Source organism: Seriola aureovittata, chromosome 15 (genome assembly GCF_021018895.1).
Source record: "Seriola aureovittata isolate HTS-2021-v1 ecotype China chromosome 15, ASM2101889v1, whole genome shotgun sequence".
Classification (NCBI taxonomy): Eukaryota; Metazoa; Chordata; class Actinopteri; order Carangiformes; family Carangidae; genus Seriola; species Seriola aureovittata.
In genome coordinates, this window is record NC_079378.1 from 3030764 (window position 1) to 3047015 (window position 16252).

The 16252-nt window shown below is 41.7% G+C and overlaps 1 protein-coding gene across 1 annotated transcript in view; it reads right to left on the reverse strand.

The window, feature by feature from the left end:
- Window positions 1-5018: 5018 nt before the first annotated feature.
- The window catches only part of zgc:77151 (uncharacterized protein LOC337153 homolog), a 35079-nt gene continuing 23845 nt past the window's right edge, over window positions 5019-16252 (reverse strand). The window contains exons 8-12 of the mRNA XM_056397296.1: window positions 15618-15670; window positions 14456-14553; window positions 14134-14353; window positions 12895-13128; window positions 5019-12509 (exon numbers count right to left, since the gene is read on the reverse strand). Coding sequence (XP_056253271.1) covers window positions 11274-12509; window positions 12895-13128; window positions 14134-14353; window positions 14456-14553; window positions 15618-15670 — 1841 coding nt within the window. The 3' untranslated portion in view covers window positions 5019-11273. The remainder of the gene's footprint in view (window positions 12510-12894; window positions 13129-14133; window positions 14354-14455; window positions 14554-15617; window positions 15671-16252) is intronic.

Consider the following 16252-nt stretch of genomic DNA (forward strand, 5'->3'; position numbering starts at 1 on the left):
CCTTAACCACTGACCCAAAACATCAGCTTTTTCCAAATTGTGCATTTTTATTTGTCCCCAATTAACTGGTCTTTGTCCCCAAAAGTAGCCTACAACAGAGACACACACACACATGCAAAAAAACCCAGCCCCCCCCCCCCCTCGTATTAAGTGGGTTAGTGTTAATTAATTGTCTTCACCCTGCAGATTCTTCTGGTTTCCTACAAACACTGTTTTTGTTTGTTAGTGTGTGTGTGTGTGTGTGTGTGTGTGTGTGTGTGTGTGTGTCTCCAGGTATTACTCATGTTGTGGGGACACAGTCACATTATGGGGACTTGTCTTCCTTATTGGGACAAACTTGAATCATTAACTTTTAAGGTGAAGACATGTTTTAAGGTTCGGGTTAGGCGAGTAGTAGTTGTAGTTAAGGTTAGAATAAATCTCCTGATTTCATTCACAGCAGTAAGATTAAGAATATAATAATATAAAATAACACATGTGAGATGTATTTGTCTTTTTTCTACGCAGAATGCAGCAGCTGAGTCGGTGTTGGACGACTCAAAGTGCAAATCTCCTCCTCCAAATGAGATCCAGGCTGCAGAGTGAGCTGACACTAAACTGCTTTTTTCCTAATGGAGGCTCTGACTGGGTAAATTAGCCTGTCAGGACTGAACAGTGGAGATTACACCGACTCTGCTTCCAGCTTCGGGAAGGAATAAATAACACTTAGAAAATCAGTGAGTTTTAATCCACTAAATGCTCACAAAGAGCAGCGCTGAGTCCGCCAGAATTAGGTCACAGTTCCTGCTTAAAATACGAAAAAAAAGATCACTTGTAATTTCAGTTTTTTGGACAAAACATTTCTGCTGACGTGCACAATCAGGCGCCAAGTTTTTAATTTCACATCACCCGTATAAAGACGTGTTTTTATTGTTTTACTGTGAAAAAAAAAAAAAACTATTTAGTTTTGTATTTAAGCACAATTTTGACTGACAAATTTCAAAGGCAAATATTGTAATTTTTACTCCATAGATTTAACTTCACAACAGTTTATAAAACAGTTAAAATTAGCTTTACTAGTATTGCTCATAAATGTAAACAATGCTTTCATGCAATAACTATCCAATAACATAATTATTTTATTAGTATAAATTGGTAATGCAGTATTTTTGAAGTCTGGTATTTTTACTTTTACTTAAGTAAATAATGTGAAATCTTATTCCAATATGTTTTTATGTGTGGACCCTGAATATCAAAATAGAGCGCCACAAGAATGAGTCCTAAAACTCAGAGGTTAGTTGCATTTTAGCACTTCCTGTTCCCTCGTCCTGAAGTCTGGGAGTTTTTTTCAAAAGGGGTTTTTGGTCAGATGACTGAAAGACATTTTCACATTTTATTCTACGAAATAAAATAAGTCAGTAAAAACCCCAGTCGGGATTTTTTTTTTTTAAGCATTTACATCTATAATTGAAAAGCTGATGTAAAAATCTCATTGTCTTTTTGTCAACTGAACCACTAACATCTGGTTTGGGCTACAAAAACACATCATCTTGTGGCGCTCTATAAAGAATAAATGAGTACGGTGGCCCAGAGAGCTCAAGATACTACAACGTAAACCTGAAATAACTGATTCCTTTGGTCATTTTCTTTCAGTAGAAAACAAGTAGAGAACACAAGAGTGACATATCCGCTCAGTCATTTCCTCAAACAGCTGTCAGTGTAGTTTTTAGGAAACAAATGGGAGGAAATGGTGTATTTATTTTTCTTTTACCTAAACCTTGTCAGCTTGTTTACTCAGAGTAAAACTTGTCAGGAAAGAAAGTCAGGAAGAAAACAAAAGGCTTTAGTTCCACTGCCTGTTAGTGCTCGCTCTTTGTTTTTAAGATTCACTCTGCTCCTCTGTGGCAGAGGGGTATTGATTGATTTATTGATCAGCTTCTATACTGGGATGCCTCTGGAGGAGGAGGCAGACAGGTGGACAGATGGAAAACAAAGAGAAGGGGAAAGAAAAGGTCCATTTCCCATCTGCAGTCTGAGGCTTTTCTCCCTTTGTCTTAAAGAAATCTGCCCTTCTTTTAAGTCCGTCTGTTTGTTTCACTTATTGATGCTAAATCTATAACAGATCAAACAAAAGCTCAAGAAGTCTAAATTCTCTCTGAGCTCAGGTCCGCGGAGATAGTCTCAGACTTAAGCCTGGTTTAACAGCAGAAGCTCACAGTTTAATTCCTCCTCTGTCGTCTCGTCCAGCTCTCATCCACACACTCTGCCTGTCTGAGAGGAGATAAAGAGAAGCAGTCTCAGTGTGTCTGGAGACCCTTCAGAAAACACTCTGTACAACCGTCTAATGAGGATGTTTATCACGTTACAAAGTCAAAATGATAAGATTTCATGCTCTGAATGTTTCCATCCAGATTCCTCCTGGAGAACAGATGTGGGAGTCGTGGATGTGGAGAGGGAACAGATTAGAGAAATAAAAACTCTGTGGGGGTGAAACAAACTGGGGATTAATTCTGAACGCTGCGGATGGCGGCAGCAGAGTCGAGCTGTAAATCTCTCCCAGACACGAGTCGTAGTCTTACAGAGTGGATCTGATTCGGTCTCTGCAGGACTCTTTAAACCTGCAGGACTGCTGGACAGGTCAGACGCCAGGGGCTGCTTTTTTTTTGATAATCTTTATTTGTAGAAAATGAAAACGGTTTAAAAAGGAAAAGAAACCAAAAACAAATGGAAAGCATGGGTGTTTCGATATAGCCGTACTAACAATAACCATGATCTTTAAAGAAAATATTGATATCATGTTAATAATATGATAATATGGTGATGCAGAAGTTTGGGTTTGTCTTTTCAGTTCATCTTGTTTTGTCTTTTCACTGTCCATTAACTTTAATTGTTTGTTTTGTACAGTTATGGTTAAAATAAATTTTTTTAATTATTTTATGATTTTTATTATTGTTATTTTAAATTTTATTATGATTCTATTATTTATTATTTTTTAATTAATATTGTTTATTATACATTTTTAGTTATTTTTATTATGATGTATTATTTATTTCAACATTTTTCAATTATTTTATTATAATTATTATTATTATTATTATTATTTTAGTGATTTATTATCGGTTACGGTTAATTTTTGTTATATTTATGGTAATTCTTTAAAGATAATTTTTTTAATTTAATGATTTTCATTATTATGATTTATTATCTTTATTTATTTATTTATTCATTCATTCAAATTGAGGCTCATATCGCATATTCATGCAACTTTCATTTGTGTCATGTGATATATGCCATGACTGTCAAACATCTTAAAAAAAAAAAAAAAAAAAGAGGTTCAGTAGTTTCTTTCATCTTTATTTTGTTTTCATGTCGTTATTTTTGTCTTTGCTGCTGAAACACTGGAAGTTTCCACCAGTGTTAGCAGAGCTCTGTCTATAATTGTATAATAGAGTTTATAATTACCAGATCTCTGTATCTGTGTGGATTTATTTCACAGCTGAACAGTCACAGTCTGAGCTGCTCGACTCTCAGACAAAGAGGAGAGACTTCAAAAGAAAATATTTATGAGTCTCAAAGGGTTAAAAGTCTGGCTGTGCAGGAAAAATATAACTGGCATACCAAACCAATGAGACGGAGCCCCACAGTGAGTTCTGTAATCCAGAAACCAGAACCGGACCCCAGACCGGGAGGCTGAATGACACGAAATACTGAAGCCAACGAAAACAAACAAGATTAAAACTCTGCAGCTGAATCAGAGTCTCAGTGAGACTTAGCATGCTAACGCGTAGCACATAGCATTGTATCAGAAACACACAGCACTATATAATCATATATGGTCATGTGACAGAGACCAGGATGAGGCCTCAGCTGTTCTAGATCCAGGTCCACACGAAGCCGGCTTCTTCAGTAAACACATTTTTCTGTGTCAAGACTGAAACTTTTTTTTTTTCCTCCCAAAATTGAGCTATTTTCCAAAATGGCCTCCACACACACACACACCACACACACACACACACACACCATTTTAAAATCGTAGTCATCAGGGGTCAAACCTGCAGTTCTTCAGTTACAGAAAACACACACACACACACACACACACACACACACACACACACACACACACACACACACACACACACACACACACACACACACAGTAGGTAACAATGTTCCTGCAGCAGACTGAGGAATGTGTTCATTTCCTCTTTGGTGTGAATGTTTACACTCTGCATGTTTCTGAAACAAGCTGAGAATAAAAGCCCTGGAGGGGGGAGGAGGGGGGGGGGTGGATAGGGGGAGGGTAACCATTTTTATATTTATGTTTTAACATTTTATTTTATCACTTTATACAATATAAAAACAAACGAGATGAAAAAACTAGGTTAGTGTCAGAAATCTCCAAAATAAAAGCTCAAATCAGAAATCTCCTCTGTGCAGTCTCATCAGATTTAACCGGACTCCTGCCTCCCTCTAGTGGTCAGTTTGAGGAATCACCGGAAATCCAGCAAACCCGTAAAATATCTTAATTTTTTACAGTATTCTGTCTAATTAACATGCAAGGATCTCATCTAGGTGATATCAGCGGTCAATCAAAAATAAAAAATAAAATATTGATTTCTTCTCTGGAGGGAAAAATAAAATCTCTTTGTGTTGTGATTAAATTTATTAATCATCTTTTACAAAGTTCAAATACGACCGGATTTAAAGAATTAAGTTTATATTTTGAGATTTCTTTAAAAAAAAAAAAAAAAAAAAAAAAAAATCATGGATGAAGTCATTAGATTTTTGTGGTTAAAAGGTCAAAGGTCAGGGTCACTGTGACCTCACAAAACATGTTTTTGGCCATAATTCACTCATTATGACACAATTCAACTCAAATATCTAAGGATAAAATGAAGTGATGACATTTTATATCCAAAAAGGTCAAAGGTCAGCTTCATTGTGACATCATAATGTTCTGCATTATTCCTGCAACTCGACTGTAAATGTGAAAAAAAAAACAAAAAAAAAAACAGATTTAAACACACAAACAGCAGTGGTGTATTATTAACAGATTACTTTTATTATAAATATACAGTGTTAAAATGGAATGGTACCTGACACTGCCAGCCGTTTACCGCTTATAGAAACAAACAAAAAAAAAAAAAATGGAACTTGAGTTTGTGCTGCAGATCTGCAATCATCAAATCACACATACGCAAGAACACAGAGCGTCAATCAACAGGAATTAAAAACATTCCCCCAATCACGTCAGACGCCTTCGGGGGCCATCTTGACTGCGATTAAACCGGGAAGAGTCCGTTCTTCTTCAGTCCGACTCTGTGTCCAAAAAGTTCAGCACAGTTTGCAAAGAGAAGAACGTGAGACTGACGCTGCTGCGTCGACGGTGATCTGGAGTTTGTTTCCTGGAGCAAATGATGACAGATGGTGCCAAGTGATAGAAATGAGATCACAGGAAGATGTGACAGAGACATTCATCGGTACGTAACATCCAACGGTTCATAAAAGGTGCCACATGCAGCATTTTTAACATCAGTACGACTCTTTCAGGATCGTGTTCCTCCAAACCCAAGACTACATTTCCCATAAACCCCTCTGCTGCCTCAATCCTCTTTTTCATCACCTCAAAGTCACACAGGAACTCTGAGACGTCGATCTCAACCGGCCAACAGAGGGGTAAACACCAGAAACAACCTTCTTCTGGAGCTGAATTGATTAGTTCGTTAACTGATTGGTGGAATGAAAATGACTCGTTCCAGCTTCTGAATTGTGGCGATCGAGATATGAAAATATCATCTTGGATTATGTGAATTTTTCTGTTTAATGAAATTTCAAAGATACAATCTTCGGCTCTGAGACCAGTCGATTCATCAACAATAATTTAAGTTTTTTTCAAGTTAAAGTTAAAAAAATGTACTGGTCATATTTTTAAAGTCAAATGTGGAAATATACTAAATATTTTAAACTGAATATCTTTGGATTTAAAGACATGATTTTAATTTTTTCAAAATTATTATTTTTGTACATTTTAAATGATTTAATCTGCTGATTATTTTCTTGATTAATCAATAATGAAAATAATAATTTTAATGGCAAACTAATTTGCAAATACCAGAAATATTTGCTACATTTGTGCAACTGAAATCAACTGGAAAAAAAAAAAATATATAAAAATATAAAATCATAATCTGTTGAATTTCTTAATTTTATTATTCTAGACTGAATCTTTGGAGTGTTAATCTGAAGAACAGCTTGGACAGTTTTTCATATACAAAATGATTAATTGATGATTCAAAAAAATAATTTGCAAATTAATCGATAATTAAAATACGAGTCTGTTGCAGCAGTTTTCTGACAAACTGAAGCCGTCAATCTGTTTTTACCGTTTGGTTGCTGCAGAAAAAAAAACAAAAAACCAGCAACAACTTTTGTTAAATCCAGATTTCCCTGTAAAAGCTCAAAATGTAAAATACAGTTGATGTGATAACAGTTCACAGCTGTTAAAATGTCACATGCAGCACCTTTAATTTGATCATTTATCTTCATGAATGTTGCTCACTGGATGAATCACATCACTGAGCGCCGGCACAGACGGCCACTAGGTGTCCCTGCTGTCGAGTCCTTTAGGTCCAGTTTGCTCCGACGGACGCCGCGGAGCTGAGCGAGCTTCCTGCCGTGGCGAGAAAATCTCCGCCCGTAAATACAATGAAACGTCACAACAGGAGCCGCCGCTGCTGTTGTTGTTCTTCAAGTCAATGGCATGAAGGCGAATGAGCAAATCTAACTTTCATTTGCTGACTCCAATTTTCACTTTTAAGTATCAGGCACTTAATTTTAAGTCCTTTTACATGAATGAGCTGTGCCGTTCAAGACTGATGCTGAAGTAGTGTGCAAAACACTGGATATAACAAATCTGTTTGAACATGCATAACAAAATGTAAACATTTAAATCTTTATCAAAGGGAAAAAAAAATGAAATTAAACCTAAAGAAACCTTTACAAACTAAAGCTTAAATAACCAAAAGAAGAAGAAAAAGAAACTATCATCTCTCATACTGGTTTAACATGCTGCTCGTCTCTAAACTAGATCACCTCCCCCTTTAAAAATGACACACCAGGCGTTCAGCCGTCAGTGGCACCAAGTCATTAACATAAAAGACATGCAGGAAAAAAAAAAATTAACAAACTAACTAAGGCAAATGTTCAAGAGATTCAGACTGAGACACTCTGAGATAAAACTGGTCCAGTGGAGCTGTGGTTTGACTGGGAAGCTGCTGAACTGGTTCGTACGAAGTGTGGCGGCAGAAGTGTTTATAACTGTTCGAAAAGGTGGAGATAAAAGCTCAGACTCTCCTCAGAGACATTCATGGTGCTGCATTCACTTGTACAGATGGAAAAGTGGAAGAATAAACTCATACAATCTCATATCGCTTTTCATTCACTTTTTCTGTTTTTAGCAGCTTTTACCAAACACCATCCACACCCTCGGGGGCTAATGCTAATGCTAATGCTAAGGGAAATTCTGACCTGACAAACTGGTGACATGATGGCTGCAAACGCACCGCCGAAATAAAATCCAACACTAGCACTAATACAATCGATTTCAGCTCACATTACTGATCTGCTGTCATTTGATCACCTGAAGCAACTTCAGGTCGTTTATCACAGGTGCACTTCCTGTTCTTGAGGAAGTGATGAGCGTCGCGCTTTAGGAAGAGCGATACTTGATTTTTTAAAGACTAAAAAAATACAAATAAAAAGAGTGTTTGTTTATCTGCTCCAACGTAACCTACTGGCTCAGTGAAAGACTCACAACAAACAGACCTAAACACTCGCTAGCTTAGCGACGTTAAAGCTACAAACAACCCATAATGCAACACTCCCTGCAGAAGTCAAGTGTTCGAATAGACCTTGAATAGTTCCTTGAATATAAGACCACCTGCACTTTTCAAGCTTAATTTCCAGATAGAATATAATCTTATACTCCAGCGTGTGCTGCTGCCTTCCTGGCCAACACTTCTCCACTGTCTTCATGACGGCGAGCGTCCACCCCACCCTCCAGAACAGCTGTAAACACTTGAGCTTTAGCCGAGGTTGTACGAAATGATTTCCCTTGAAGCGGACTGAAGCACATCCAGAAACACCTCACCTGGATAAATGTTTAAAGATTTACGAAGCAGAGCGAGACACAAAATATATATTCACCCTGATGTAAGATGATCAGACGTGTTTGTGAGATATATTAAAATCTTACTGCATTGATTTAAATAGGAAATAATAAAGTGAACAGACGTTACCGTGGTAACAGGATCAGTAAGTTAAGGAGTCACCAACATCCTGAAACACTGACGGTTGAACTCGTTCTAGCAGAGGTTACGGAGGAGGTCTGAGTGCGGTGGTTTCTGGTGGTTTTCCATGTGCTTTGGTGCGAATGATCTACTGAACGATTCACCTCTGCCTCACGTGAAGCCAACAGTCAAATACCATCAGGAAAAAACTACCAAATGTTTTCATAACAAGTCGTGGTTCATCATCTTCTTCTTTTTTTTTTTCTTTTCTTTTTTTAAATTAAACTCTTTTTCTTAAAAATAATTTCTTTAAACTCTCTGGACAAATAATAAATCTGCTGTGAGGAGTTTTTTTTTTTCGAGATGAGATTTTGATGACTTGCTGAGATGAAAAGATTTTGCAGCTTTATCGACAAAAAAAACAAAAACAAAACAAAACAAAAAACAAAACCCAGAAAAACAACAACATCAACAACAACAATATGGCAACAGCTACACGATTTAGAATAAACAGCACCAGTTCATTTCGGTGTCGTGGTTGACTCCACTATTCTGGTAAAAAATAAAAACATTGGCAAGAAGAAAAAAAAAAGAAAAAAACAAACAAAAAAACAAAAACAAACATGGCAGATATAAATATGCAAAATCCAAAAGAAGCAAACGGGTACAGTAGGTGTGCAAATCTGTGGCAGAGAAACGAGGGAAAAGGCTGAGTGAAGAGATACCTTGACGTTTGAGTTCTTTCAGCTACAAGAGGTTTTTTCTTTTTCGACACAACGAGGGGAGGAGGAAGAGGAGGAAGAGGAGGAGGAGAGGTGGATCAGTGAGCTGGTTTATGTGGAGGGGAATGCTGCAGGTTTGATTCCCTCATTTCCACCTAGTGTTAACACACGACCTGGTTCTGGATCTGGATCAGGATCAGCAGCAGAACAGTCAGAACATCGTCACATCTCAGTTTTGGTCACGGTCTTAAAAGGAGCAGTTTGACATTTTGGAAGGGGGGGGGGGGGGTTGATTCGTCTCTTTATGTCTCCAAGCTGAATATGTAGCTAAGGCCGGGGGGGGGGGGGGTGTTAGCTTTACTTAGCACAAAAGCTACAACGAGGCTCCTTCCCGGCCCGACATATCCCAAGATTCATTGCGCACCAGTGATGAATCACTTCTCAAAAAGAGAGCGACCGAGGATGGGACTGAGCTAAGGACCGGAAACAGGGAGAAACAGATAAACTGGTTCTGTCCAAAAGCAACAAAATCCACATACAAGAGACTCTAAAGCTCTAAAGTTTATTCCCCCAAAATGTCAAACTACTCAAAATAAAATTCCCCCGAACAAGAGTCCACACGTAGCATAGCAGCATTGCTTCCCTTCACCTGAGATTAACCATGTTTTATTGACATGTCTGCCAGCTGATCTCCTGTTCGTTTGTTAGAAACCACAGTGATCAGCTGTTTTAGGAAAATTACTGATCCTCTTTTAAAAAGTTAAACTATACATTTGAGTTTCTTCCGTCCGAGCGGGGAAGTCAAAGTGCTGACGATAAGAAAAATCCAGAATAACCTTCAACACCAGGTGGAAATGAGATCCGAGTGCGTCTGTGTGTGTGTGTGTGTGTGTGTGTGTTAAGGATAAGCTCCACCCCCTTTGCAACAGATAACGCAGGTGGAAAATGTTTTTTTTTTAAGAAAAAAAGAACCTGAGGTAGTCTGAATGTCTGGGCTACATGTTCATGTATGATCCTCCTCCCGCGCTGATGTCATTTCTTATTGGCTGATCAGTGGAAGTGATAAAAGACGAGACGACGGCGCCAACGTGTGGCCACAGTTTGGACTTTACGGTGCAAAGAGCAAAGCTGGGAATCGAACCTCAACACCGAGGATTAAAAACTCAAAGACAGAGAGCAGGTTCGTCCTGATCAGAGCTCTTGATTTATTCAGACGAGCTTTTCTTCAGCTGCTAAAATAATCATTTAAATTTTGAAAACTTTGGCTTCTTTTAAAAGTTTCGTAGTTTATTGATCATCAGCATCAGGATGATTGTGACGCTGGATGAGAGCAGAGTGCGGGACATTCTTCTTGCATTACATTGGTATGTGCAAACAATCAAAAGGAAAGTCTCGTTTTCGTTTCTCAAAGAAACAGAAACTCGAGGATTCCACGGAGACGTGCTGAGGAGTGACAGGAAGCTGAGCAGGTCCAACATCAAGGTATCTCTCTGAGTGAATGTGTTTGAAGCCGGCGATGAAACTGATCGCAGGCCGTTTTAAGGCACATACGTGTAAGAAAGGTTTATATAATTTCAGCTAATGAGCAGGACTATAGAAAGGCTTCACTTAACGAGCTATAACGTGAAGACCGAGGAGCTCCTCGCCCGGAGCTCCACATAACATCTAAACACTTTATCAGAAAATAACTATCTCTCTACAGAAGTAGAGTACAATTTAAAAAATGAAACTACCGAGCTACAGTACACTCTAGATGCTAATAATGACGTCTTGATGCATAGCATCACCCATATATGTAATATTGATTTTTTATTTTAAGTATCATGGATCTTATTCAATATTTCACCCTAACATTGAATAGTGGAGTTAATAGTGTCATGGAGGGTTATGGCAGTGTTTGTTAAAGACTCAGTTTCGCTCCTCCGTTTCTTCTTTTTTTTTTTTTTTTACCTTAAAGAGAAACGAACAGAGGAAGGAAGAGAAACTGATGTGTGATTGTCATGAGTCTGTGTCGAGTTCAATCAACGACCTGATTGAAAACCACAGAGGAAAACAGGAAATAACAGGAGACAAAAAAAAAAACAAAAAAGGGGAAAGGAAGAGACGTTGTGAGTTCATATGTTCTCAAAGATGAGGAAAACGAACGTCCCTGCTTCGTGGGTTCAGGATTTCACCCACATCCAAAACCGACACCGCGCCCCACGGTGAAAACAACTTCCCGGATTCCAACAACCGACTAATCTCCGACCGATCGACAGTTTTCTGATCACAACAGGGACAAACGCTAAAAACAGTGTGTGTCAGTGTTTGAGGAGCCGGCGCTCTTCAGCTCCGCAGGTCCAGGTCCGGAGCAGAGGGCGGGACCTTTCTCCTCCTGCTCCGACTTCTGCACTTTGTTGCTTATCTCAGTTTCACGGCGCTCGAGGTCGACCACCTCCTCCTGCTCCTGCTTCACTTCCTTCTTTACGACCACGCCCCCCTCCCCTCTCTCTGTGTCAGTCCTCTGGGATTCGGCCTCAGATCCCGGAGGAAGAAACTTCCCAAACCTGGTCCCGTTCAGATCCTCCTCCAGTTTCACCTGGAAGGGCGGCAGCCCGAGCAGGAAGGCCCTGATCCTGCTCGGGGAGCTCAGGTCTGCGGGTTCCTCCTGGTTCTTCATCTCTACGTCCTGCCCTCCTCCACTCCCCCCGGAGCCGGACCGGCACCCAGGGGCGAAGTCCTCGGCCTGGTCCGTGCACCCAGATCTGGGTCTCTTGGACGATGGTTGATCTGTGTTTCCGTTGATCGCGGCCCGGCTCGGCTCCGGCCCCTCCGTGCTGGGTCTCTTCACCGTGAAGCGTTTGCTGAGGTTGAGAGGCAGCGCCTGCTCGGGGGGAGGGGTGATGGGGGAGCAGGGGGGCTTGGTGCTCAGGTCCTGGGACAGAGCCTCAGACAGTCGGCGGGTGAAGGTCTGCAACTGAGACGAGTCCAGACAACGAGTTCTCATCAGCTGGCACACCTGAACGCTGCAGTCCAGGTTGAGAGGCAGGACCCGGAGAGGGGGCAGCGGGGGCCGGCTCCTGGCGTCCCGGTTGCCCCCTCTCTGTGCTCCCTCGTCCCCGTTACACCCTGAGCAGCGGTTGTGGTGCTGGTGGGGCTGAGGCTGAGGCTGGTCCCCGCTGGGATGAGGGGTGTCCGGGCTTCCGCTCTTGGGCTGGAGGGGGTAGACGGTCGGATGGTGCTGGGTGGGGTCTTGAGGCGTCAGCGCCGGGCTCTCCGGGGCTCTCTGGAGGCTGATGCGGCTCCTGAAGACGTCCAGCGGACACACGCCTTTGATGGGGCTGAAGCCGCCCAGGGATCCTCCGACGAAGTGGCGAGGCAGAGTGGAGAGGAGCACACCCGGAGCGGCGGGGGCCGCGGACTCCCCCCTGTCCGGCTTCAGCTCCTTCGGTTTGGGCTGGAAGGGGAGGAAGGGAGCCGACATGGGGGAGAGGTCGGGGGTGAGAGGCATGTTGGCGGGGAGGATGGCCGGCTGGACGGGCTGCAGGAAGACAGGAAACAGGAAGTCAGAGAGAGAATGTCCTTTAAATCTATTGTTGATAGTTTTTTTATTTTTTATTACACAGCTGGCTGAGGGGGCGTGTCTGTCTGTGTTTGATTGACAGCAGCATCTAACCAGGTGACACCTGCAGGTAGAAATCTTTCTGTGATCGTCTCTGATGCTTGTTTATTATGTGTGTGTGTTTGTTTTCTTCACCTCTGCTGCTTACATGATTAAATAAAGAAAGACTCTGATCACAGTTATTTTGAATAAACCTGATACTTTGCAATATTGTGATTATTTCACGACATGAGGCCTTCAGGTTACAGCAAAAACCTTGTGTAGATGTGATTTTCCTGCTGCACTGTGGAGTTTGAGGTGTTACCCTGTGTGTGCTGCTGGGCATCGGTCCTCCTCTGCCTTTGGCTGGAAGCAGAACTCTCTGCTGCTGGGTCTGCGTTGCAGTCGCTGCCACCGCCGCCGCCGCCGCTGCTGCTTTGGCTTTGGCCTGCTGCTGAGCCAGCAGCTTGGCCTGAGCGATCAGCGTGGCCTTGTTGCGTGTCCCCGGCGGCCGGCCTCTGCCCCTCTTCACCACCACGGAGCCGTTCGGGTTCACGATCTGCTCAGAGAGGAGGGAGACCAAGTGGTCAGATCTGGTATCTTGAAGTATTTCATGTGTTTAACAGTGAACAGCTGATATAAGCGGTCAGGCGCTGGTCGGTTGCAGCAACAACTAAAGGGGAAAATCAAACCACCGCACGCCGAGATGACTTCACTGTCACTTTTTAAGAGGGAAAAACGCATTTCACCTGTGGCTTCTTCAGGTTCACTCAGTCATATTACGACAGAGTTCACAGGGGGCGATAAACTCACCCACATTTTTGCGGTATTTTAACATTTTCCAGAAAACACGATGACAATATTACACATTATCAAAAACCACAGCATTATTAATATTACTAGAGTTACAGAGATAAAAGAACTAATTTCTATATACACAGCTCAGTCCTACATAGTACCACATTCTACATTCCCCCTCCTCTCCTTGGATTAACGGGATCTCAGGGAAACGTCCTCAACAGGACGGATGTAAAAGTGTCTCCCAAGTCTTCTTCTTTTCTCAAAAGCAGATGTTGGAAAATTGGGTTCGTGTTTTATTCGGGTCAGTGCAGTGATTCTGACATGACGGCTGAGATACACACTGAGGGGGAAACCAGCATCTCAGATGATGTGGATCTTTATTAATTCATCACCATCGAAAATCTGCTTTTAAAAAAGTTATTTATCGTTTTATTATTCCAATAAAATACATAAAAAAGATCAAAAGATCTTTTGTGACTTTGACCCTGGTGCAGTTTTATGAAGGTAAATTTATGTTCACTGACACATGGATGTATTTTTAATGGCACGTGCTGTTACAGATGATTGTTTCCAAACTTATCCAGAGAAACGAGCAGATGATTTCTGAATGAAATAACGGAATGAGGTAAATTACTGAGAGTGTGACTGAGCAGCGAGGGGTCACTGCATGAAGAAAAAAATCTAATAAAATGAAGTATTTGATCCTTTTTACAACCTTCAGATCATTTATTTCATGACATCCTGCAGCTGGTCTGTGACTTACAGTTCGAGGAGGAGGAGGAGGAGGAGGAGTAGGAGGGGAAGGAGGAGGAGGAAGAGCGGGGGTTGTGATCTTCTTCTCCTTGGCTTTGGGTCCTGGTTTTCTGCCTCGAGGAAGTGGTTTCCTTCCTCTGATCCCTCTGGGTTTTGGAGGAGTGGGGGATTCTGGGATTTTGAACTCCGCTCCTCCGGCTCTGAGGTGCTCCTCGTAAGGAAGCATCAGCCTGCGACGCAACATCACAAGGATTAGTGCGTAAAACTTTAACAGTAGCACATCTTCTGTGTAGGGTTTCAGTGGTGGAGGGTGTCAGCGCGTCTTGTCTGACCTCTCGTAGTGTCTCCTGGTGCAGGTCGCAGCGCTGGTGCTGCCGGGGCATCCTCCCAGCTCGTTATAAACCACTTTCCAGAGTCGGTCTCCTGTCACCTGCCACACAAACACACAAAGGCGAAGGTGATCAGATCTGAACTCACGACATCCTGCAGAAACGACTCGATCAAACATGAGGATAAATATGAAATATTGAATCTGTGAATCTTTGTAACGTAAACGTACTTTATCAATAAAGTTTATTATTATAATTTTGTAAAGAGTCTAAAGCTCCTTAGAAATGAATGAAGTGAAATCAAGTATTTGAAGATCAGGCTTCAAGTTCAATGTAATGGATTATGGCCCTGGTGCTGCTGGTGGAGTGGTAACACAGTGTGTGTGTGTGTGTGTGTGTGTGTGTGTGTGTGTGTGTGTGTGTGTGTGTGTGTGTGTGTGTGTGTGTTCAAAACAATTACATACATTATACAGTGTTAGTGGTGTACCACCATGCTGTATAATACAGTATTGTTCAGTACAAGGCTCATTTCAGTGCAGTGGGTGGAGTGAAGGACTGAGCCTTTTGTTGTGAACAGAGCAGCACTGAGCTGAAGCTGCACTGACTGTTTCTGTCCCGACTGACTGTTTCTGTCCCGTCTGCCTGTTTCTGTCCCACCTGACTGTTTCTGTCCCGCCTCCTTGTTTCTGTCCCGACTCCTTGTTTCTGTCCCGTCTGACTGTTTCTGTCCCGCCTCCTTGTTACTGTCCCGTCTGACTGTTTCTGTCCCGCCTCCTTGTTACTGTCCCGACTCCTTGTTTCTGTCCCACCTGACTGTTTCTGTCCCGCCTCCTTGTTTCTGTCCCGCCTCCTTGTTTCTGTCCCGCCTCCTTGTTACTGTCCCGTCTGACTGTTTCTGTCCCATCTGACTGTTTCTGTCCCGCCTCCTTGTTACTGTCCCGACTGCTTGTTTTCTGTCCCGCCTCCTTGTTTCTGTCCCGACTCCTTGTTTCTGTCCCGTCGGCAGGCTAACCCTTTATGCTAAGCTAAGTTATCCAGCCGGTAGTTTAATATTTAACTTACAGACTACAGTTTTTCAACCTTCTCGTGTTTTTCTCTGCTGGAAAACAAATGCCAGACTATTCCTTTAAATAAAGGTTATTCCATGTAAGTCGAAGCGACTCACCTTCTTGTACCCTCCGAGCCGCTTGACCACCGAGTACATGAGGAAGAGGTCGACTGAGGAGACAGAGGACGGACATGTTTGAATCCAGGCAGCAACAGGAAGAGGAAACAGAGCAGAGATGCAAATATGATACACAGGAAATAAAAAGTCAAACCAGACTGTAATTCTGAGATAAAACTCTCAGTTTGACTAAACAAATGTGTCTGATAAAACCCAAGTTCTTCAAATGTGCCTCACTCCGTTGTTTAAACACTTCCCATCCCAGGTGATGGAGCCTGAGAGGATCTGCCTGGAAGACTGCGAGCTGTAACTGCTGCTAAAGACGCTTCGACTAAGTCCTGAACTAAGAGTCTGAAGACTTCTGTAAATGAGACATTTCAATGTTTGATTTGTTTTTTTATTTGATGATGGGAGGAAATGGCAATTTTATCCATTTAAAATTGAACCTACAACATAATAAAGTGAAGAGGTGTGAAAAGAAACTTGTCCGCCCCAAAAAAAACCACCCCATCTACACACCACATCCTCTGAAACATGGGAGGGAGGAAGGAAGGAAGGAAGAAAACAATTAAGAAAGAAAGAAAACAAGGAAGCAAAGAAAGAAAAGAAGAAAGAAAAGAAAGGAAACAAGAAAG